At 24.1% G+C, this 23,935-nt stretch overlaps 2 protein-coding genes across 2 annotated transcripts; both read right to left on the bottom strand.

Annotated features, from left to right (window-relative positions):
- Positions 1-2,257: 2,257 nt before the first annotated feature.
- On the bottom strand, positions 2,258-15,454 carry LOC122500614 (gastrula zinc finger protein xFG20-1-like). Its single transcript, XM_043609625.1, has 9 exons — positions 15,439-15,454; positions 14,631-14,906; positions 14,152-14,376; positions 11,313-11,599; positions 10,643-11,141; positions 5,943-6,155; positions 4,651-4,954; positions 4,412-4,437; positions 2,258-2,553 (listed from the first exon to the last, which is right to left on the bottom strand). The coding sequence occupies exons 1-9, from the start codon at positions 15,452-15,454 to the stop codon at positions 2,258-2,260; spliced, it is 2,142 nt and encodes a 713-aa protein (XP_043465560.1).
- A 711-nt stretch (positions 15,455-16,165) lies between these two features.
- Positions 16,166-20,098, bottom strand: LOC122500613 (zinc finger protein 235-like). Its single transcript, XM_043609624.1, has 4 exons — positions 20,092-20,098; positions 19,173-19,557; positions 18,876-18,886; positions 16,166-16,392 (listed from the first exon to the last, which is right to left on the bottom strand). The coding sequence occupies exons 1-4, from the start codon at positions 20,096-20,098 to the stop codon at positions 16,166-16,168; spliced, it is 630 nt and encodes a 209-aa protein (XP_043465559.1).
- Positions 20,099-23,935: the final 3,837 nt, after the last annotated feature.

Raw genomic sequence — 23,935 nt, 5'->3', positions numbered from 1 at the left:
AATATTGTATCACAATATTAGGTCAAGCTTTCTCTACTTTATTACAGGAAAAATTTGTTTACCTAATTACAACAACAAAAATTTTAAATTAAAAAAAAAAAAAAAAAAAAATTGTTTTTGATTAGTTTTTTTTAATAATGGCTTTGGTTTTTATAAGTGGGAATTCGAATGACTTTGGAATCACCTAATTACAACAACAATTTTAAATTAACATTTTAATTACAAAATTTTTTTTTTTTTTTTTTTTTTAATAATGGCTTTGGTTTTTATAAGTGGGAATTCGAATGACTTTGGAATCTTGTCTCATGTCAATAATATAAACATCAAAATCGGAATGCATTCGTCGAACATGTCGGAAAACGTTGGACGACTTTTTACTCAATAAATTACAATAGGGACATTTATATTTTGGATCCTTATTGCACTCGAATTTAACGTGCCTGTGAAGGTAGTATTTATTTCGAAAAACACTCGGACAATTTTCACAGTGAAATCTTTGTAAATCTGTTGATTGTTCCTCTCCATTATAACCACCAAGAGGTGTCGTGTGAAAATTGTAGTAAAACGTATTCATCTCTGCAACTGAAAACAAATAGTAAACATTAAAAATTTGCTGCTCTCAATTCTAAAACAAAAAATTCAGTTCTTAATGTTCTACCAATTTTGAATTTGTATTTTTTTTCTAAATTCACTAAAAAAAAGTTCTTTGGTAAAAAAACAAATTCTCGCTTAGAAATAAAAAAAAATAATTTTTGAATTATATTTTTATTCACAAGAAAGACTATACAGTAGCAAGACTTTGTCAAAAAATTAATTATATACAATTTTTTTTTTTTTTTTTTTTTATTGGTAAAAATTGTTTTGCGATTTAGGAAAACGAGCGACATTTGCTTGCTCGCCACTTCTCTGGTCTATTACATAAAGTTCATAGTTCGGGTGATGTCGACGAACATGTCTGAATATATTCGACGATCTCTTACTCAATTGATCGCAATATGGACATTTAAATTTTGGTTCCAAATTACATTCGTTGTTGATGTGCCATTGCAGGCTTGATTTTCTTCCAAAGGAACTCGGACATTGTGTACAGGCGAATTGTCTCAAATTATCATTTCGAATCCCAGCGTAGGAATACGTTAATTTATTGGAGAAAGTTTGTTCCATTCTGGCAACTGCAAAAAACATCTGGTAATTAAAAATTACTTCTTTCTTTGTTTTTGTGAATTAAATTAGAAAATTATAGGATGAAACAGACAATAGATATTATATATATTATGTATTAAAAAAATTAAATGTATTTATTTATTACATGTATTAAAAAAAAAAAAAAAAAAAAAAAAAAAAATTACTCTTATGATTAATAATAAAGGAATTAATTAAGAAATAAAATTTGTAGGAAAGGAGAATGGTTCTCAAGTCAAATAAAAAAAATTTCACAAACTGTTATTTTAATAAAAAGTACAAAACATCCAAAATTTTCGTTTTTATAATAATTACACAATAAAAAAATTGTCGATCGAAACATTGTGAAACGAAATACATTGTGTTAACATTAATTTATGAATTCAGTATTTTTTTTTGTCTGAAAAATGATCCTACTTATAATGAAATGACAAAATGAATGCGAAAATTGTTTACGATGTACATAAAAATTGTTTTTAGATTCGTTTCTAATGAATTTGGGTTTTTTTTCTTTTTTGGAAATTTATTTTTGCCCCAATTCGGGAAGTAGGAAAATTTTCCCATCCGCACCGCTTCTCATGTCAATTAAATAAATTTGCGAATTGGGATGCTTTCGGCAAACGTGAGCGTACGCATTGGCAATGCTCTTAAATAGTACATTACAATAGAGACATTTATATTTTGGATCGAAAATACATTCGAAAGTGACGTGATTTTGGAGACTTAATTTATTTCGAAAAGCACTACGACATTTTGAGCAGGAAAAATTTTTTAAATTTGTTTCCGGTGATTCGGCTAAAGGATCCGATGTCATTTCATCGAAGTAAAATGTTTCCACTTCAGCAACTGCAAAAAAATCTCAATATTATTGCTTTGCACTAAATGTTTTTTCAATAAAAAAAAAAAAAAAAAAAAAAAAAAAAAAAAATTCTAAAAGGAGAAAATCTAACATTAAAAAAAATAGAAGTTAATGTTAAATGTAAAATTTAGTTCTTATAACAGTTTTATTTACAATAGAGAAAGTACAGAAATTTTTTTTGAATTTTTACAAATTTGTCAGTGAAAAATAATAATTTTATGGTAATTTTGGTAGACGAATGACCATTGCGTCTTCGCCACATCTCAGGTCAATGATGTAGACCTTGAGATTTGGGTGCTTTAGTCGAACATGTCTGAATGCGTTTGATGAATTTCGACACAATACGACGCAATACGGACATTTATATTTTGGATCCAAAAAGCATTCATACTTGATGTGCCTCTGAAGACTGGCTTTTAATCGAAAGACACTTGGACACTGTGTACAGTGGAATATTTTTGAATTATTGTCCGGAACTCCAGCATATGGATCGTAATAACCCATTACAGCAACTGCGAAAAAAATCTCAAAATTAGAGACTCATTTTTTTTTTTTTTGCAAAATTGTTTAATGAAATTTAAGTAACACATAATATTATTCACAATGGATTATGAAAAATGAACGAATTCCACAAAATTTTAGCATCATTTTTTTTTAAGGAAAGTTTTATTGTAAAATATGTGGATTATTTGAAAAAGCACCCGAGGGGTAAAAATGGTAGAATGATAATATTCAAGAAATCTTATTTGACATAAAACAGTTTAATTTAACTTTCGTTTGAGACGAAAAATTCATTTGACAAAAAAAAATTCATTTCACAAAAAGTTCATTTGACAAAAAATTCATCATTTGACAAAAAGTTCATGTGACAAAAAATACATTTGACATAAATTTCATTTGACAAAAAGTTAATTTGACAAAAAATTCATTTGACAACAAATTCATTTTACCAAAAATACATTTGACATTAATTTCATTTGACATAAATTTCATTTAGTAAAAAAATGTTTTTGGTTTGTTTGGCCTGATGGCCAAACAAACAAAAAACATCTTTTTACTAAAATATTTCTGGTTTTTAAAAATATTAATGATCTAAGAATTTCATTTGACATGAAATACATTTAACAAAAATTTCATTTGACATGAAATGCATTTAACAAAAATTTCATTTGACATGAAATGCATTTAACATAAATTTCATTTGACATGAAATTCATTTGACTTCAATTTTATTTGACATATAAATAAAAAATGTTAAATGAAATTGATTACAATATTCATTTGTCACAACATTTGTTTAATATAATTCTCATTTGACATAAAATTCACTTGGACACAAATTTTTATTTGACGTAAAGATTATTTGACATAAAAATATAGCCGCGAATTTTAAAATTGTCAAAATAACTATTTTTATGATAATATCTGATTAGTTACTTAATTCGTGCTGATATTTTTATGTCAAATGAACTTTCTGTGAAATAAAATTGATGTCAAATGAATTTTTTGTTAAATGAACTTCACGTCGAATAAAATTCATGTCAAATGAATTTTATCTTAAACGAACTTTACGTCAAATAAAATTTATGTCAAATGAATTTTTTGTCAAATGAAATTTAAAATTGAAATTTATGTCAATTTTTACGTTAAATGACAGGAATAAATTTCATGTTTAATGATACTTATGATAAACGTATTTAACGTCAAATGTATTTTTTGTTAAATGAATTTTTTGTCAAATGAACTTTTTGTCAAATGAAATTGATTTCAAGTGTATTTTATTGTTAGATAAATTTCATGTCAAATGAATTTTATGTTAAATAAATTTCATGTCAAATGAATTTTATGTTAAATAAACTTCACGTCAAATAAAATCTTTGTGAAATAAATTAATTTGACAAAAATTTTATTTGACGTAAAGTTCATTGTCATAATTTTTACGTTAAATGACAGGAATTAATTTTATGTTAACTGACATTTATGTTAAGTATTTTACGTCAAATATATTTTTTTGGCAAATGTTTTTTTGTCAAATGAATTTTTCTCAAATAAAATTAATGTCAAGTGAATTTAATTGTTAAATAAACTTCATGTCAAATGAATTTTATGTTAAATGAACTTCACGTCAAATAATTTTTTCGTTAAATGACAGAAATGAATTTTATGTTAAATGACATTTATATTAAACGTATTTTACGTCAAATGTATTTTTTGGCAAATGTGTTTTTTGTCAAATGAATTTTTTGTTAAATGAACTTTTTGTCAAATGAATTCTTTGTCAATTGAACTTTTTGTCAATTGAATTTTTCGACACGAATCAAATTCATGTAAAATAATTTTTATGTCAAATGAGAATAAAATCACAATTACAAAAAGATGATGATGGATGGAATACACTAAAAGTAATATGACGAAAGTTATTATATTTTCCTATAATATACTTGCGTGTACATAATAATTAAACACAAAAATATTGTAGCACATGCAATACAATAGTATAAATTCACAATTTTTTTTTTTTTTTTTTTTTTTTTTTTTTTTTAATAATGAAATTTTTCTTTTTTTTCTTTTTTTTTTATAAAATTTTCTACACTTTTCTCGAGGCTAACTTAGGAAGTCGAACGACTTTCGCGTCCTCGCCACTTCTCAGATCAATTATATAAACTTGACATTTGGGATGTTGTCGACGAACGTGTGTGTAAGCATTGGACGATTTTTTCGTCATATGATGACAATAGGGACATTTATATTTTGGATCCAAATTGCATTCGAATTTGATGTGCCTCTGAAGACTTGGCTTTGTTCGAAAAGCACTTGGACATTGTGGACAGGCAAATTTTCTCACATACTTCCCACGTATTTCCGCATAAGTTAGTCTTTCATCATTATTGAAAGGTGTTTTCAATCTCGTATCTGAAAAAAGAAACTTGACAATTAATTTTGGTTTTGTTTTTCTAAAGAACAATTTTTTTTTATATAAATAATTTTTTTTATTAGGTAAAGTTAAAACAAATTAGTTGGAAAATTAAAATTCTAGCTCTGTTATTTTGTTCAAACAGTTAGAAATGAGTTTCTGTAAAAAATAGTGAATAAAGGAAGTGAAAAAAGTTTAAAAATTTTTTTTTTTTAAATGCTTAGAGGATTTTTTTTTATTCTGAAAGTTTTCTTTTTTTCATAAAATTTTCTACACTTTTCTCATATTATTTTTAGTAGAAAATTTTATGAAAAACAAGAAAAGAAAATTTTCTTCACTGCAAAGAAGATGCTGCTGCTTGTCAATAATAAGGTTAATGAAGAGTAATTATTATTTTAAAGGTGTTGACTTTAATGTTTTAATACAACAAAAAGTTTGTCTTTTTTACAATTACTTTGGAATTTTACAATAGAAAATCACTTACAAACTACAGTGGTAGAATGTGACGGTACTTGTTATATTTCAGTAACTTTCTTCAATAATTTTTTTTTTTTTTTTTTTTTTTTTTTATAAGTCAGAACATTTTATCACAGTACAACTAGAAAATTAACTTTTAATTTACTTTTAACGAATGCAAGTAGTTTATAATTAATACAGTACAGCACAAATTCAACAGAAATTTGCCCGGTAACATTTATTGTAAATAATTCTCAAAAAAAAAAAAAAAAATTCAACAACCTGTAGTACAAACGTACAGAATTATTTCTAAATTTAATAATTTTTCTTTTTTAAGTATATACATGTCTTATTTTCCACTTTTTATAATTTTTCTTCACTTGTTAAATTTAAATTTTTTTTTTATTTTTCTTCATTTGTTAAGTTTAAAAAAAGAATTTTTTTTATTTTTCTTCGTTTTTTAAATAATTTTTCTTCATTATTTGTCATTCGTCATTTATTCCGCGACAGATAGAACATAAACTTTATAGCCTTTATGTACAGTTTTAATGTGTCTGCAAACGTTTGCCTTCCATTTTCCTTTGTATGGACAATAAGCACAGCGAAATCTCGGTTCCAAACCACATTCGTTTCTCAAATGTCTTTTCAATGTACACATCCAAACAAAAACACTTGGACAGTTGGGACAAGGGTACTTCTTCAATTCAGTATTAGTGCGTCTCTTTCGCCTCTTGTAATAAAGATCTGAAAAGAAGAAAAATAGAAAAAATTAGAAAAAAGAGATTCTTATGTTAAAAAAAAAATGTTGTGAAATTAATAAATTTTATTAATGTCGCATTAAATATTTTTTTTGAAGCTAACATTGAAAATTTTTATTTAGAAAATTTTTTACTCTCTAAATTTGAGTTAGTAAAAATGTTCACTAATTTGACTTTTTGCTTTTTAACCCCTTCACTGTCAGTGGGCTCTATAGAGCCATAAAAATGTCGTGCCCTGTATGTCCATGGGCTCTATAGGGCCATCGAAAAAAAAGACATTTAAAAGTTAACGAATCTGGATAAAAATCCTTACTCGGGGGTTTTCGGGGTCGCTGAATCCAAATCCGTTGTCAAAAATTCAAAATTCAAAATGGCGGCTTCAAAATGGCGCCCAAAAAAATTTTTAAGTTAACGAATCTGTCTGAAAATGCCTTAAAATGCCTACTAGGGGGTTTTCGAGGTCGCTGATTCCAAATCTGTGGTCAAAAATTTAAAATTTATAATGGCAGCTTTAAAAAGTCAACAAAAAAAATTTTTAAGTTAACGCATTCATTAACTTTTTAATTTTTTTAGGTCGATATTTTGAAGCCGCCATTTTGAATTTTGACTTTTCGACCACGGATTTTGAATCAGTGACCTCAAAAACATATAATAAGACAATATCATGATTTAAAAAAAAAAATTTTTTTTGAACACTTATGGCACAAAAACTTTATTTTTACTCGACTGTGAAGGGGTTAATTCGTAAAATTCACTAATAGTAATACTCATAATTATTAGTAAATTTTACTAATAAATAGTAATTTTTTTTTTTTTTTTTTTTTTTTTTTTTTTTTTAATTTGAAAGCAAACAATTAGTGAACATTTTTTACTAATTAAAATTCAAAGAGTTCTTGATTCATTTTATTTATTTCACTGTAATAATTGTTTAATAATAATAATTGTTATTACAGATAGCAAATAATAAGCAACATTTATAAAGTGAATTTAATAAAGCGTTTAAAATGTAAGAGATGATAAAATTACTAAATGCGTCAAAAACATTGTATTAAGAAAAAAATAAAAATTTTGTCAATTATTACAAGTGAGAAAATATCAATTAGATGCGAATTTATCAAAGAAAGCTTTTTCAATTATATAAAATTTGGGTGTAAAATAAAAAAAGAGCACGTGATGATATCTATTTTTATTTAAATTTAAATTTTAAAAAGAGAAACACAAAAATGAGGTATTTCATATCCTCAAATATAAACAAATATTTTTTGAACTTATTTTTAAGTTTCGTACTGGTTTTTTTTTTTTTGTAAATTAAAATAACATTTCTGTCATAACATATTTATAATTATTGATAATAAATTGAGAAAAATTGATTACCTACGGATTATTATAAATATCCGTAGAACAAGATTTTGAGATTGTACATTAATTATTATTATTACAAAAAATATTTTGCTGAAGAAATTGAAATTTTTAATTTTGTGATGATAATAATTTTTGAAATTTCTCACGCTTCTCGTAATCTAGTTTTCGCAGTTTGGGCTATATAAACAAATTAGACAATGAAAAATATTCGGCTTTTACAGATAAAAAATTGTTATTTTTGTTAATTTTTTTTTTGTATTGGATTAATAAAATTTTATTTTAAAAAAGTTTTTTATTAATTTTTACTATGGAAGGAAAATAAATAGTTAAAATTTTATTGAGATGACTTAAAAATTTACGTCGGTGAATCAAAAAACTGAAATATATTTTTGCAAAAAATCTTTTATAGAAAAATTCGAAAAAATTTAAATAAAGAAAATATTTCTATCATTATAAACATTATTAACTTTACCAACGTAAACATTTTTCTTACAGAAATATCTATCATTGTTGCAGTGAAAAATAAATTTATTTGCTTCAAATAATGAATTCGTTAACGTTTATGTGTTTTTGCAAAATTAAAAAAATTTATTGACTTAAAATTTCTAATTTTTTTATTTATGTTTTTTTTTTGAAGAATTTATCGAATTTTATTTTCAAGCATCTTTCTTTTTCAGAAAGAAAATCATTTTTTCGCTTAAAAATATACTTTACTATTAATAATTTGACTGAAAATATTTTTGGCAATTTCTTGAAAAATTTATTCTGAAGAAAATTATTCAAAAGTTGTTAATTTTCGAAATTTTAGATTCTCAATATTTATGATAATAAAATAAAATGCAAAACAAATATTTTTTCAGAAAAAATCCTTCCATGATTATTAAAATTTATTCAACAGTTAAAATTTTTTTATTTTATTTTATAAAATTTTTGCTAAAAAAATATTTCTAATTCATTTCGTTTTATGATCTTAAACTTAAAATTTTTAAAATTAACAAGTTTTTTAAAATTTTCTTCAGAATAAATTTTTCAGAAAATCAACTGATATCTATTTTATATACGTGCAATTTTTAATAGTAAAATTTATTTTTAAGTGAAAAAATGATTTTTATTCTAAAAAAAATTTTTAAAAAAAAATGACCTGAAATTTTGAAAATTATCAAGTTTTGAATAATTTCCTTCAGAATAAATTTTTCAAAAAACGAAGAAAAATATTTTACGTCCAATTTTTAATAGTCAAATTTATTTTTAAGTGAAAAATGACTTAATTCTACAAAAAGTGCTTTAAAACAAAAAAAAAAAAACCTGAAATTTCGAAAATTGACAAGTTTTGAATAATTTTCTTCAGAATTTCTCAAAAAATGATGAAAAATATTTTACGTCCAATTTTTAATATTAAAATTTTATTTTTAAGTAAAAAAAAATGATTTCATTCTATAAAAAATTTTTAAAAATAAGAAAATAACCTGAAATTTGGAAAATTAAGAAGTATTAAATAATTTTCTTCAGAATTTCTCAAAAAATCAAGAAAAATATTTTATGTGCATTTTTAAAAGTAAAGTTTGTTTTTAAGCCGAAAAATGATTTTTTTTCTATTAGAAATTGATTTAAAATAAAATTAGATAAATTCTTCAAAAAGAAAAAAAAGAAAAATTTTAAGTTGACAATTTTTTTAAACCTAAAAACAAATATTTGAAAAAATTTCAAATGAGTTTTAAAAGAAATAGGTATTTTTTTCGAATAAAAAATATTCACAGTCAACAATTTTTTTGTGATCAATTTTATTTTATGATCACTGTAGCAGTATAGTCGAACTCTCCCTTTAGAAAATTTTCAATTTACATTCATCGGGAATTGTTTCAAATAAAATTTATTTGATTTAAGTATAAAAACTATTATTTTATTATTATTTTTAATTTTATTTTAATTTGTTTTTTATTTTAACTCTTTTTTACTTTTACTTTTATTTGTATTTTTTTGTATTTCTATTTGTATTTTTTTGTATTTTTACTTCTATTTTTACTTTTATTTTTACTTTTATTTTTATTTGTATTATGTTTTGTTTTCACTTTTTTTATTTATACTTTTAATTTTATTTGTATTTTTTTATTTTTACTTTTACTTTTATTTTTCTTTGATACACTGAAAAAAAATTATTTGATTCAACTAATCAATTACTTGTCCATTTTAAAAAAAATATTTACTTGAATCAAATGATTTTCATTTAAATCAAATAAATTATGTTTGAATGAATCAGTTCAGTATTTAGTTCAAATACAATTTATTTGAGTCAAGAATATATTTATTTTAAATAAAAATTATTTAAGTCAAGAAAATATTTACTTTAAATAAAAATTATTTAAGTCAAGAAAATATTTACTTAAAATAAAAATTATTTAAGTCAAGAAAATATTTAATAATAGACAAGTTTTTGATAATTTGAACCAAATGAATTTTTTTTTAGTCTAATCGTTAAGTAATCAATTATTTTACCAAAATTAATTTTTTTTCCACTGCATTCTTTGTTGTAAAAGCAAAATATTTTTCTCAGCATTTGTTTTACAGTTTTCAATCCAATCGGAAAGCAACATTCCTTAAACGTATAATACTTATAAGTTTTGTGTCATTTTAGAGTACAGACATGAACTTTATAATAAAGAACTATAATGTACATAATTGTATGAAAATTGATTTTCCAAATAAAATTGTTAGGTATAAAATATAAATTTCTATTTTCGAAAATAATACGCACGATTCCTTTTTTTTTCACACTTTTTCTTTCTCTTTTGTTAGGAAATATCTGTCGTCAAACTATTTCTATAATAATAATAACAAAAAAAATAAAAAAAAAACCCTGTAACAAATCACTTTAAGTAATTTGTGCAGCGGAAATTCTTTCGGATCGTCGAATATTATCGGAAGTGCCTAAAATTCTTTTGGTAACAGTATCAATAGCAAATTCCGAACGATCATTATGTAATAATTTCACATGACTGAGAATATTCCGGGAATATTTACTTCTCGACGTACAATAGGGGCATTTATATCGTAATTTTTGACATTCATAACGAATATGTGAATTTAAACTGTAAACAGATTTACAAACAGTACCACATTTATTTGTACAGGGTAATTTTGCATCGCCCTCAAAGGGATTTTTCACCAATGACAATTCATCGATGTTCGGTTTGACATCGTCCATTGTGGCGAGACTGGAGACATTTGATATTTTTATCTCACTATCGGCATTGCGAAATTGAATTGATTGAAGGACTTGTTTTTTCATTAATTTCTCCATGGCGTCCTCATCGTCGGATGAATTTAGCGATGGACTTGAATTTCCAGCAGCCCATAAATCGAGGGGAACTATTGAGAGATCATCGTGCTGTCGTTTAATGTGCCTCACAACTTCGTAGCGATTTGCTTTTTTGTATCGACATTCGGGACATTTGTATCGTATTGAATAGCCGCCACAGACTTTATTTAAATGTTTCTTTAATGATGAGGCGAAGAAGAATTTTTTCCCACAACGCTTGGGACATGTGAGTTCCTTGCTCTGCGATTTTGACTTTCCCTTATTGGTACGAAGACGTGAATTGAAATTTTTCTTCTGTCTTGAATTGTAATTTTTACTTAAATCTTTGGTAATTGGTAGCTGACTATCGGGGAGTTTTCTTAATTCGACTTTGAGTATTTTTAAATCGTAGGGTTTTTGTAAATTATTGACTTCGAAATTCTTCCGTTGACTTGTGGTTTTGAATAATTTTGATTGTAAATTTACTTTGAAGTTCCCGTCCTCTAAATCTGGGTGAATTGACCGAGTATTATCTTCGAATGTTGATTTTGAGAATGGATTAACGGGTAAATTTTCTTCACGATTGAAATTTTCTAAGAGTTCTAATTTAATTGTTCGTTTATGATTTGCCTCTTCAATATCGGAATCGACTAGAAGGGGATTATCTTCTATTGAAATTTCCGAAAAATTATTCGCATTGTTGGTCGTTGAATCCCAAAATGTGTCTGAGCCATTTTCACTTGCTGTCACATTAACGAAGACATAATCGCAATCTGAAACAATTAGTTGAGATTTTAGAGGAAAAATATTACATTTCTTTTGTATTTTACATGAGTTTCAACAAATTTTCTGTTAGAAGATTACTTTTAAGTTCTTTCACACAAGACAATTTTTAAATCGGTGTTGCAAAAATTATTGTTAAATATAAATTTTCTGCCAATTATTTTTAACAATTATTTTTATTCGGAAATTCGTTTGGAAATTCATTTGGAAATTTATTTGGAAATTTATTTCGAAATTTCTTCCATTCATTTCAGTCTAGAAAAATTATTGTTAAATATAAATTTTCTGATGAATTATTCTTAACAATTATTTTTAATTAGAAATTCGTTTGGAAATTTTTCTCACAATTTTTGTTTCGGTGTTGCAAAAATTATTGTTAAATATAAATTTTCTACGAATTTTATTTTTAACAATTATTTTTATTTGGAAATCCGTTTGGAAATTTATTTGCATATTTCTTCCATTCATTTCAGTCTAGAAAAATTATTGTTAAATATAAATTTTCTGATGAATTATTTTTAACAATTATTTTTAATTGGAAATTCGTTTGGAAATTAATTTTTTAAATTTTTCTCACTATTTTTGTTTCGGTGTTGTAAAAATTATTGTTAAATATAATAAATTTTCTGCGAATTATTTTTAACAATTATTTTTTTTCGGAAATTCGTTTGGAAATTCATTTGGAAATCTGTTTGGAAATTTATTTGGAAATCCGTTTAGAAATTTATTTGCATATTTCTTCCATTAATTTCAGTCTAGAAAAATTATTGTTAAATATAAATTTTCTGATGAATTATTTTTAACAATTATTTTTAATTGGAAATTCGTTTGGAAATTAATTTTTTAAATTTTTCTCACAATTTTTGTTTCGGTGTTGCAAAAATTATTGTTAAATATAATAAATTTTCTACGAATTATTTTTAACAATTATTTTCATTTTCCATTTCAAAAAATGAAATAAAAATAAGAAATTACTCAATTAAACTTCTTTATTTTACAGTATGACAAATTTTTTACATGAAAAACATTTTTTTTTATTTTATAGCAATGAATTCTAAAATGAGTATAACAAATTTACGATTATCATGATTATGGTGGTTTGTTTTTGTCCCTAAAGTTTCGAACGTTCAAGTGAACAATTTTTTTTTTCATTCTTCCTTCAAATTTAAATTTCATTACAAAATATTTTTTTGAAAAAAAATTCTTATTTCTAACTAAAATAAAGTGTCATTTTAAATAATTGAATTAATTTTTTAGTTCATTTTTGAATTTTATTGATGCAATTTTAGAAAATAATTTAAAAAAAAAATTCTGTTCATTTGAACGTTCAAAACATTTAGAATAATTTTTTAGTGACAATTTTTAAATTTTACGTGCGTGGATTTACGGAAAAGGAAAAGAAAAACGAAATTTTTTTTTACAAAATTTAACACAATAGAAAAAAAAAATTGTTTCTTAATATAAATACCCACTGAGGAGGAAATTAGGGCAAAATGTGAGTGATTTCATTTATTTTATAATAATATTATTAATTATTCTTATTAATAATAATATTATTAATTAAATTAATTTGAATCAACTCTATAGAAAGAGACAGACGGTGTTCTATAGTCCTCTCTTCTTTCCTTTTCTAATCGCGCTTGCGCATCAGCATTCAACCTCATTGGTAGAAATTGGCGCGCTTATTTCAATTTTCAAATACTATAATATTAAACAAAATATTAAGAAAACAATAAAAATAATTTTGAATTACTTTTTTTTATTATTATTTTTTAACATAAAATGAAAAGAATTTTTCTAGACGAAATTAAATGCTTTAGAGTTTTGTAATAATATTTTACAAACGTAATTAATTTTTCAATTAATTATTCAAATACTAAGTAAATTTGGTTTACTATTTATTTAGTTTATTTGAATTTTAATTACTTTTCTTGGAAGTGCGTCATATTTATTTATATATTTATTTACTATTAAAAAATAGTACATAGAAAATCTAGAAGTTCACTATTTATTTATTTTTTGCCTTTTTAGGTATTTTTCTTGGAAGTACGTCACATTTATTTATTTATTTATTTACTATTAAAAAATAGTAGAAGGGGGAAAAAATAGTAGGTAGGGGAAAAAGTAGTAGGAAGGGGGAAAAAAACGCGCAGGCGCGTCAGCGGCTGCGCGGTTCTTTTTTCCCCGCCTACTTTCCACTTGTCCTTGAGTTCTGCGCAAGCGTCATTAAACAAGGTAAAAAGAGGGGACGTTAGAGAATTCCCCAATTTGCCCCATTTCGTCGAATCTATAAATATCTTTAATTCCACAATTTTCATTATACAAAAAAAATCTAGTCAATGTAATTAAAATTAACCCTAATACTTTTTAATACAGTATAAAAATATTAACAAATTTTTTTTTTTTTTGTAAAATTTATTGTACAACGGCCAGATTAATTATTATTTATACAAATAAATAAAAAAAAAATGTTCCTAATTCTAATTTTCGGTCAATTGTGAAGAATAGATTTTAGTAACGTCAACGACAAAAATTTCATTGCCAGGATGAATTCTACGAACGTGGGCACGAACATTTGATGAATTCTTTGTGATATAGGAACAATAGGGACAGTTAAATCTCGGTGGTTGCGAGCACTCGTAACGTAAATGATTCTGCAAATTATCCTTTCTCGTAAATTGGCTCGCACACTTTGGACATGGGAATTTAGTTCTTCCCGTTGAATCCATCACTGCATAAATACGTGTTCCATTGTAGTTCAAATAATCTGAAAACAGTTATTAAAAAATTAGAATCAAAGAAAATTTTTCCCAGTAATTTTTTTTTTTTCAAAATTTAATTTTTTATAGCCCAAAACTAATTTTTTTTAATATAAATAAGAGACTTGATGAAAATTTTACCAAAATTAGTGGTGATGTAGAATAATATAAAATATACAAGAAGTAAATTGCTTTATTTTTATCGAAAAAAAATGATGGTACAATAAATATTTTTTTTTTCAGGAACTTAAGTTAAATTGACAAATATCAATGGTTTGTAATTCCTCGCCAGGATGACGTGTTCGAACGTGTTTTCGTGTATTGGAAACGTGTCGTGATCTGTATGTACAATAGGGACAACAAAATCGTGGTGGCTGTGAGCATTCAAATCTCTCATGATAAACGAGTCCATTTTTACGACTAAATACACTAGAACACTTTTGGCATGGATATTTTTTCATGACTTCTGATGAATTTCGTAAATTAAGATATGTTTGTGATGGTACTGACCAGTCCAGTCCGGAATTAAAAATTTCATCTGAAAAAAAAGAATTGAAAAAGAGAAAATTAAAATTGTTTTTTCAAAGAAAAAAAAAAAATGTGATCTGCAAATATTTTTAAGCAATTAAAAAAAGAAGGGTACCAAATAAAAGATAATTTGTTTTTTTTTTGTACAAAATAACTGAAATCAATTGTTTATTTAACAGTTAAAATTATTTAATTTAATCTGACAATCACTTAATAATTCTATACCTTAACTAAGTACATGTTTTGAAAAGAAAATATTTCAAACAGAAACATTTCCTTTTTTTGCTTTTCTTACAAATATATTTTAATAACAATTTTTCAATTTTCTTTAATTAAATAATTTCTTTAATTAATTTAAATTAGGTCTGAACCAAAAAATACCAATGATTTTAATTAGTAAACATTTCCACTAATTTTTAGTAACTTTATACTAAATTCAATTTTGTTTCTTCTTTTGTAGGTTATATGGTCACAGCGCATGCGCGGTCGCCATGGCAACGTGTAAGAGTGAGTGAGATGAAAGAACTCTCCGTCTCTCTTACTCTTACAAGTTACCATGGCGACCACGTACGAACAAACGGTTAGCTATCTGAGGAGTTTTAATTTCTTTTTTTTTTTTTTAAATTTCAGTAATAAAAATTACTGTGAACTGGTGAAAATTTTTACAAGATTTAAGTACACCTTTTAATTGACCTTCTCACTAATTAATTAAAAAGTAAATTATCAAAATCTTTTTTTTAATAAAAGATTCATTTTTTCTACAATAAGTTTTTTTTTACATCATTTGTGCATTTCTATATTTTAAATATGAATATAATATTATGGACAACTATAATTACAATTTACATTTTACAAGTATGCAGATCTTAGGAACATGAATTTGGTTTTTTTTTTTAATAATATCAACGAATTCGTAACATTAATTTTTGACTAATTTGTTTTAAATTAAAAGTGAACGCATAAAAATTTTAACATTCATTTTTGACTAATTTGTTTTAAATTAAAAGTGGACTCATAGAAATTTTAACTCTTTAAATAAAAAAACATTGAAAACTCAAAATTTTGTGTTTATATTTTTTGAGAATATATTAAAATAAGTTTAATTATAAAATTAATGTCTATCAATTAAATTTTTAATGTTTAATTTTTTTTCTAATTTTGCATTTAATTTTTATTTTTATTTTAAGTGAAAATTAATTAATTTGTTCCGAGAATATTTTTTCTTGTAACTTCTGAGGTAGCATAAATATAAATTTTCTGAATTTCCTTTCATTGTTGATGAAGATCAATGCCCCAGACTTTATTTCCCACGTGAATTCGTCGAACGTGTTTATACAAATTTGACAACAATTTTGAACGTTGACAACAATATGGACACTGGAAACGTGGTTGCCGATTACATTCATAAGTCATATGCTGCTTTAATCCTTTCATTCGTCGGAAATTTCGTTTACATTGTGGACAAACGAATTTCACGTCAATTGATGTACTGTAATCTAAAAGAAAAAAATAAGCAAATTAATATTTCATTCTGGAATTTTTTTTTTTTTTTTTTTTTTTTTTTTTTTGAAAAATAGTCAATTTTAGTTGTAATTAAGTACATAGTTCAGAAGCAAATATACATTGAGAGGAAATACATATTATTGTTATACATGAAATATTTAAGTAACAAATACCAAAGTAAAGGGTATTTTTCCATTTCTACTTCAATGTTTAAAAAAATTTTTTTAATTTAAAAAAAAATTCGAAAAAAAATTTGAAAAAAATAGTTGTAAAAAGAAATTATTAATGAAACAACATTCAATGGTAAAAATATTTTATTTCTTCTTAACAAATTTTATGTATTTTTACAAAAAAAGGAGATTGGATTTTCAATGTGTGTGATATAATTTTTTTTCGGCTTTTCATTTATATAAATAAATATGATACAGGCTCTCCTGGATGTTTAATTCGAACGTGTTTTTGAACGTTTGATGATTTTTTCGATCTATAATCGCAGTAGGGGCATTTAAATCGCGGCGGTTGACCGCATTCAAAGCGTAAATGGCAAATGAGTCCATTTTTTCGACTAAAAGCACTTGGGCAATTGGGGCAAGGATATTTTTTGAAATTTCTCTCCGGATTTTCGTAGCTTGAATTTTGATATCCACTAAAACTTTCCGCATTTAGGGAAATTTGAAGCAAGCCCGAGTTTATATCTGAAACAAAAAGCATTAAATATTTGTTAGTTGGAAATTTTTGCCAGAATAAAAAAAAAAGAAAATTTCTAAACTCGAAATATTTTTAAATAATAATTCTACTGTACTTAAAAGAAAAAATAATAAATTTTAATTAAAAATAAAAAATATTATAAGAATTATAAAAAATGATAATATATTTTGATTCTTATCTATTTTTTTCCATAAGGCGAGAAAAATAAAAAAAATGATAAGAATAAAAAAATAAAAAAAATAATAAGAAGAATACAATATAAACAAAAAATTTTAATTTTCGCTTAAATTAAATAAAATATTTATTTAAATATGATAATTAAAAGAACTGAATTGAATCGCAATGCACGTTATTTTGATAAAGGCAATTTTTTATTGAACCCAAAAAATAGTTGATTTTTTTTTATCTCTTATTTCACATTAAGTACACATTTAAAAAAAGAAGAAAAAAATTTTTAACATTATCGACTGCTACAAATGTCATATAATTATATTATTTACAAAAATTTTCTTGTGACTTTTTATAGTAAAAAGTTAAGATCTATTTATTCTTTAAATCTAAATAATTATTATTGCTTTACAGATATTTAACAAATTAAAAGAAAATTTCTCCCCATCATTGTTTTTTTGATATACATTTCTCATTGTACAGTGTGTCAAATTATTTATTTAATATTTTTATTTTTACAATAAAATAAATTAGAGTTCGTGTTTGAAAGGTCTGCTTTTTAGAGTCTGTGCCACTTTACAGGGTTGAAAATTGCTTTTTGGAATTTTTTTTACATTATTTTGATTTTGGAAATTTTTTAATTCGATAAAAAAAACTTTTTAAGTGTATAAAAAATTGTTGTATTTAAAATTTTCTTTTTTTTTACTTATTGAAGAATAGAATTTGTTTATTTAAAGTTTTACTAGTGTAGTAGTTAGTTTTTCTAACGGCCCCTCTTTTGTCTTTGTCATCTAGCGCATGCGCGTCTGAAAAGCAACTGCGCCTGTGTCACTATTTTCTCATTGGTGGAAAGAACCCCGCGCTTATTTAAAATACATTAAAAAATTTAAAATACATTCAAGTATTTAAAATACATTTAATTATCAAAAGAAAAACAATTAAAAAAATATTAATCTCTCAAATTGATATTTTTTATTTCCGTAATTTTTTTCCAGTCGATATTAATTTTATTAAATTATTTTACACCTAATTTAGTAAAATTAATGTCGACTGGAATTTGGAAAATATTAATACTAAACTAAAGTGTTTTAATTTCAGGGATAAAAATTATTTTTGTTTTTGTTAACAAATTTTTTAATATTAAAGAATTTTCAAAAAGCGCGCAATTTTCTACCAATAGGAAAGAGAGTGGAAAGTAGACAGGGGAAAAAAACGCACGCAGGCGCAAAGCGGCTGCGAGAGTCTTTTTCCCCTGCCAAAATTTTTTTTCCTTTCCAAATATTTCTTAATAGAAAATAAATAAATGCGACGCACTTTTAACAAAAGTAGCTGAAATGCAAACAAACTAAATAAATATTGAATTAAATTTTTTATTGCTTTTGAGATAAATTTATATAATATATATTATTATATATAGAGTCAAAGCGCACCTAACGTCCCCTCTTCTTTCTCTCTCTAGTGACGCATGCGCGACCGTCGCGAAACGGAACTGCGCGTGCGCCGCTCTCATTCGTAGAAAATAGTGGCGCAAGCGCAGTAGCTTCTCGTGACGCTCGCGCATGCGTCGCTAGAGAGAGAAAGAAGAGGGGCCGTTACGTACACTCTGAGTCTCTGTAAAAAAAATATTTTTCAATAAAAACAAATCTCGATTTTTCAAAGTTGATAAAGTGGTACAAACCCCAAAAGAAAATTTCCACCAAATAGAGGACTACGTACTGAAATATAATTGTCGAATTAAAAACAAATAAACAAATTATAAACAAATTTATATTATTAATATCTCATATTATTAATAATTAATATCGCGCATTAATAACAATTAATATCGCATATTAATAATAATTAATACTTCGTATTAATAATACAAAACTTATTAATAACCCCAAAAAAATATTACATGTAACTAGTCCTCGATAATTGTTTAAATAAATCTATAATGACTAATGGCTCGTTCCTGTGCATTTTTCGCACATGATTATACATATTTGAACTGAATTTATCAGTTTTAGCACAATAGCGACACTGATAGCGTGGCGCTTTTCCACACTGGAATTGATAGTGTGTTTTCATGTCGTAAATTCGCGTGTAACCTCTATTACAACGGGGGCAACAAAATTTTTTTCTATTCGCATTGTAGGAACGTGAATCTGCATGCGATGACCATGACGATGATCCTGTTCCTGTCGATGAATTCAATTGACTTCCACTCTCTTGATTATTGATTCCCGATGATTCATTCTCACCATAAGATCCCTGAACGTTAACAAGAAGAATTGACGACTCTGCAACAAGATTACAATTATTTTTATCAAAAATTGAAAATTTATATTAAGAAATGGATATTTTTTTTTTAAACTTAAAAAATAATTTCCTGCTTCCTTTGGAAAAATTAAAAAAAAAAAAATTCTCAAATTAACAGATTTTTTTATAGGCATAATTATAAATAACATTGTTATTTTTTATTAACACTGTTTAATTCGATTAAATAATAAATTTTTTTATTAATACACATTGAGTTTCCCTTTCCACCTTTTTTAATCTTACATTTTTACTGTTTTTTTTTTACTTTTTTGTGTTCTATTTTTCTTTTATTTTATTACATATTACATTGTCATGAAAAATGAGAAGGTCTTGGATTTTTTTATTACAATTTGTTAAAAATTAAATTTAACCGAAAATTGTTAGAAATTTACTGTGTTTAGACCATCTTATTCCAAAAAAAAAGAATTTTTTTTTTCCTATTTTGAACTTGAAAATAACATTCGGAAATATTATTTTAAACCGTATTGAGCGTAAAATAATTAAATTAAACTTACTTTCCATTTGGAAAAATAGAGACTTTTCGAATAATTGGAACAAGTTTAGATTATTTATGTAATAGAATTAAACATTTCCATGTTGTTCTTTATTCAAATAACATATTTTTTTACATATTTGTTAAAAACAATGAGTTACGGAATAATTTTATAAAATTTTCAACTTGGAATGTAAATATAACTTGAAACGATTTTATAATAATTGTACTTATTTATTTATTTATTCTCAACCCTTTGAGGAAAGACGATTTATTTCCAATTTCTTCAAAAATTGCTGATTTCAAAAATTCAAAATTCCAAAATAGAAAAAATAATCATTAATATGAATTTTTACATATTTTTTCTTTTGGAATTGAATTTGAAATATTTTTGGATTGAATTTCAAATGCGACAATCCTTTAAGGGTTAAAAAGTCGGATTAATATTTTTTTATTGGAATATTTTTTATATTTGTTTACTTATATTTGCATATATATAATAATATATATTTTCATATATTTTGATACATATTTGCATTATTATTTTTTATTATAATATTTCTTTATTCATATGTATATATATTTAATTTAATTGTATAATGAATTTTCCTATATTTTATGGTAGGGTCCAAAACATTTTTTGCAAAGGAAAGGTTGATCTGGACATGCTTTGCACACTGTTGACACTTTTGTTGCTTTGTTGCAAGCATCCTTGCTGGACAATAAAGTCTTCCAATAATCGTAACAAACTTTGCAACGTCCGCGTACTCTTCTGCAAATAAAAAAAAAAAATAATATATTACAAAAATTATTATCTTTTCACAATTATATAAAAATTTTTGAAAGTAAAACTATTATTAAATTGGAAAAATTATTATTTATTGAATTCAATAATTAACTACCGAATTAAATAATTATTTTTTAAATTAAATATTAAATTTTTATACGCACAATAATTAATTGTTTAATTAAACAAATAATTAGATTCTGAATTCAACAATTATTTATTAAATTAAATATTGACTAGAATAATATTGATTAGTAAATTAAATAATTAATTACTGAATTTAATAAATATTTATTAAATTAAAAATAAATGATAAAAATTATAATTCAGTTAATTTGTGAAATGAAACTATACTCACGATTTTTTGTTTGAACTTGAGAAAACAAATTCTTCCAACTTCTCAAGAAAGTGATCGTGATATGGTCTCGCAGAGAAAATGTCAATTGGACTATCGAAGAATTGAAGTTGATCTGTGAACAAATGCATTTTTCTTTAGAGAAAATGGAAAACTGGTTAAAAATATTTTCAGGTGGAGAAAAACGAAATATAAGCTGAATTTTAATGTATGATAGTGAATTGATGATTTGATAACGAAAATATATTATATGAAAAATAGGTTTTTTTTCCAAAAACTTACCAATTTTTACCTAAATAATCAATACTAACCTAGTACTAATTAATATTTATATTAATATTAATAAATTATAATTAATAGATTATTATAAATTATTATAATTAAATTAACATAGATTAATATAAGTTAATATAATTAATAATATTAATAATAATATGAATTAATAATAAATATAAAATACAAAATTTTTTATGTACAAAATAATAATAGTTTTTCTAGCATTAATTCTTCGAACTGGGAAAAAGAATTAGCATTTTGAAATTTGTAAATTTGTTTATAACTCAATTTTTATTTGAACAAATCTTAAACATACACTTTGGTAAAAGCAAGTAGATAATATTCGTCATAATACATTAAAATTTAATTAATTTTCACCTTTTAGGATATAAAACGAAATTTTTCCATTTATATTGCCCGATTTAAACAAAAATTTTCAATATTAATTTTTTCAACAATAAATTAATATTTATTAACACCTTATTTATACATATTTTATTTTTTATTTTATTAGACTGTATTTGTTATTTATATTTTATTTACTTATAATTTATTTATTCATATTTAATTGTTTTATATTTAGTTTTCTCATATTTAATTTTTTCTTTATTTTGTTTTCTCACATTCAATTTTTTCTTACTTAGTTTTCTCATATTTAATTTTTTCTTACTTAGTTTTCTCACATTTAATTTTTTCTTACTTAGTTTTCTCATATTTTTTTCATATTTATTTTTTTTTTCATCCTTTCTCATACTCTTTTTATATTTTTAATTTTTTATCATACTTTTTTCACATTTTTTTCATACTTTTTTTAAATATTTTTTTTCATACTTTTTTTAAATATTTTTTTCATACTTTTTTTTTTTTATTTATATTCGACTATTTATATTCGATATTAAATTCAACCCATAAGTTCTTGAAAAATTCCATGATATGGCCCAAAGCATTTTGAGCAAAGAAACGGTTTATCGGGACATGTTCGACAATAAGTGGAAACTCTAATTCCCTTGCTGCATGCCTCTCTACTTGACAATTGTCTCTTCCAATATTCATAGCACACTTTACAACGACCACGTACTCTTCTGCTGTAAGCAAAAAAATTAATTAATATATTTCCATTCATTTTTCAAAATTCCAATAATTTTCAAAAAAAAAAATTATTACTCACGATCTTTTATTTGTACTCGAAACAACGAATTCTTCAATTTTCTCAAGAACGTGATCGCTATAGGGAATTGCGGAAAACGGTTCATGCTGCTGTTGATAGTAATAATCTGAAAAAGAAAACAAAATTCAATTTTAATGACAAATTTCAGAAAAAAAATTGTGAAGAAAGTATTTTTTCTTACACATCTAATAGTGAAAAATTAATTATTGATCAGTTTATTTATTATACGAAAGCAAAGCATTTTTATAGAGTGGCGATTATTATGTACAGAAAGATTTTTTTTTAAATTGTTACCTAATGTATTTATTATGCTATTTATTTTTTGTTTCAATTGTTTGTTAATTTATTTTTTTATTTACCTTTTGTTTTATTTTTACATTTACCTTTTGTTTTATTTTTATATTTACCTTTTTTATTTATTTACGTACTGTTATATTTTTTATGTACCTTTTGTTTTATTTATTTACCTACTATTTTATTTTTTTATGTACCTTTTGTTTTATTTATTTACCTATTGTTTAATTTTTTATTTACCTACTGTTTTATTTTCTTATTAATATTAATTCTCATATTTTTCTGTAGGGGAATAAAAAACTATTTTTCTAGGCGAGAAGCCTGAAAAAGCGTCAGGTCGATAGACAGAGTCAGCTACTGTACGTAACGTCCCCTCTTTTGTCTCTTAACGCATGCGCGACCGTTCCGAGAAACAACTGCGCTTGCGCCGCTCTGGCGCAAGCGCAGTCGCTTCTCGGAACGGTCGCGCATGCGCCGCTAGAGAGAAAAAGAAGAGGGGACGTTAGACACTCTCTGTCTCTTTCTACCGCCCTGACGCTTCATTATTAATAATATTATATCAACAATAAATTATTAAATACAATTATTTTTATTATTAATAATATTATTATTAATAATATTATTATTAAGAATTAATATTATTAAGTATTAATATTATTAAGTATTAATATTATTAATTTTATTAATATTAACAGCATTATAAATTACAATACATTAATATTATCGAAATACTTCATTATTTAGACCAAAAAATGAAAGATAGAATAAAACTATTTATTTTTGAAAATGTTTATTTATTTTTAACAAAATATATTGATTATAATGTGTACGCAGTTGTGATAGAATTAAAAATGCTTATCAGTCAAATATAATATACGTAATTGAAAACTACGAACAATCATAAATTTTCTTTTTTACAAAATAATAATAATTAGCAACGTGTGGACATATTTTTTTTAATTAAGTAGTAGTAATAAACAATTATG

This window comes from Leptopilina heterotoma, unplaced genomic scaffold (assembly GCF_015476425.1).
Source record: "Leptopilina heterotoma isolate Lh14 unplaced genomic scaffold, ASM1547642v1 Lhet_19, whole genome shotgun sequence".
Classification (NCBI taxonomy): domain Eukaryota; kingdom Metazoa; phylum Arthropoda; class Insecta; order Hymenoptera; family Figitidae; genus Leptopilina; species Leptopilina heterotoma.
This window is presented reverse-complemented; position numbering and strand designations above follow the sequence as displayed.

Excerpts from the sequence above, each read along its gene's own strand:
- LOC122500614 (XM_043609625.1), bottom strand. Across the intron at positions 11,600-14,151 it reads CGTTCGTAGAATTCATCCTG|ATTGCGATTATGTCTTCGTT; the intron begins GCAATGAAATTT and ends TAATTGTTTCAG. Across the intron at positions 4,955-5,942 it reads CATTAAAACTGTACATAAAG|ATACGAGATTGAAAACACCT; the intron begins GCTATAAAGTTT and ends TTCTTTTTTCAG.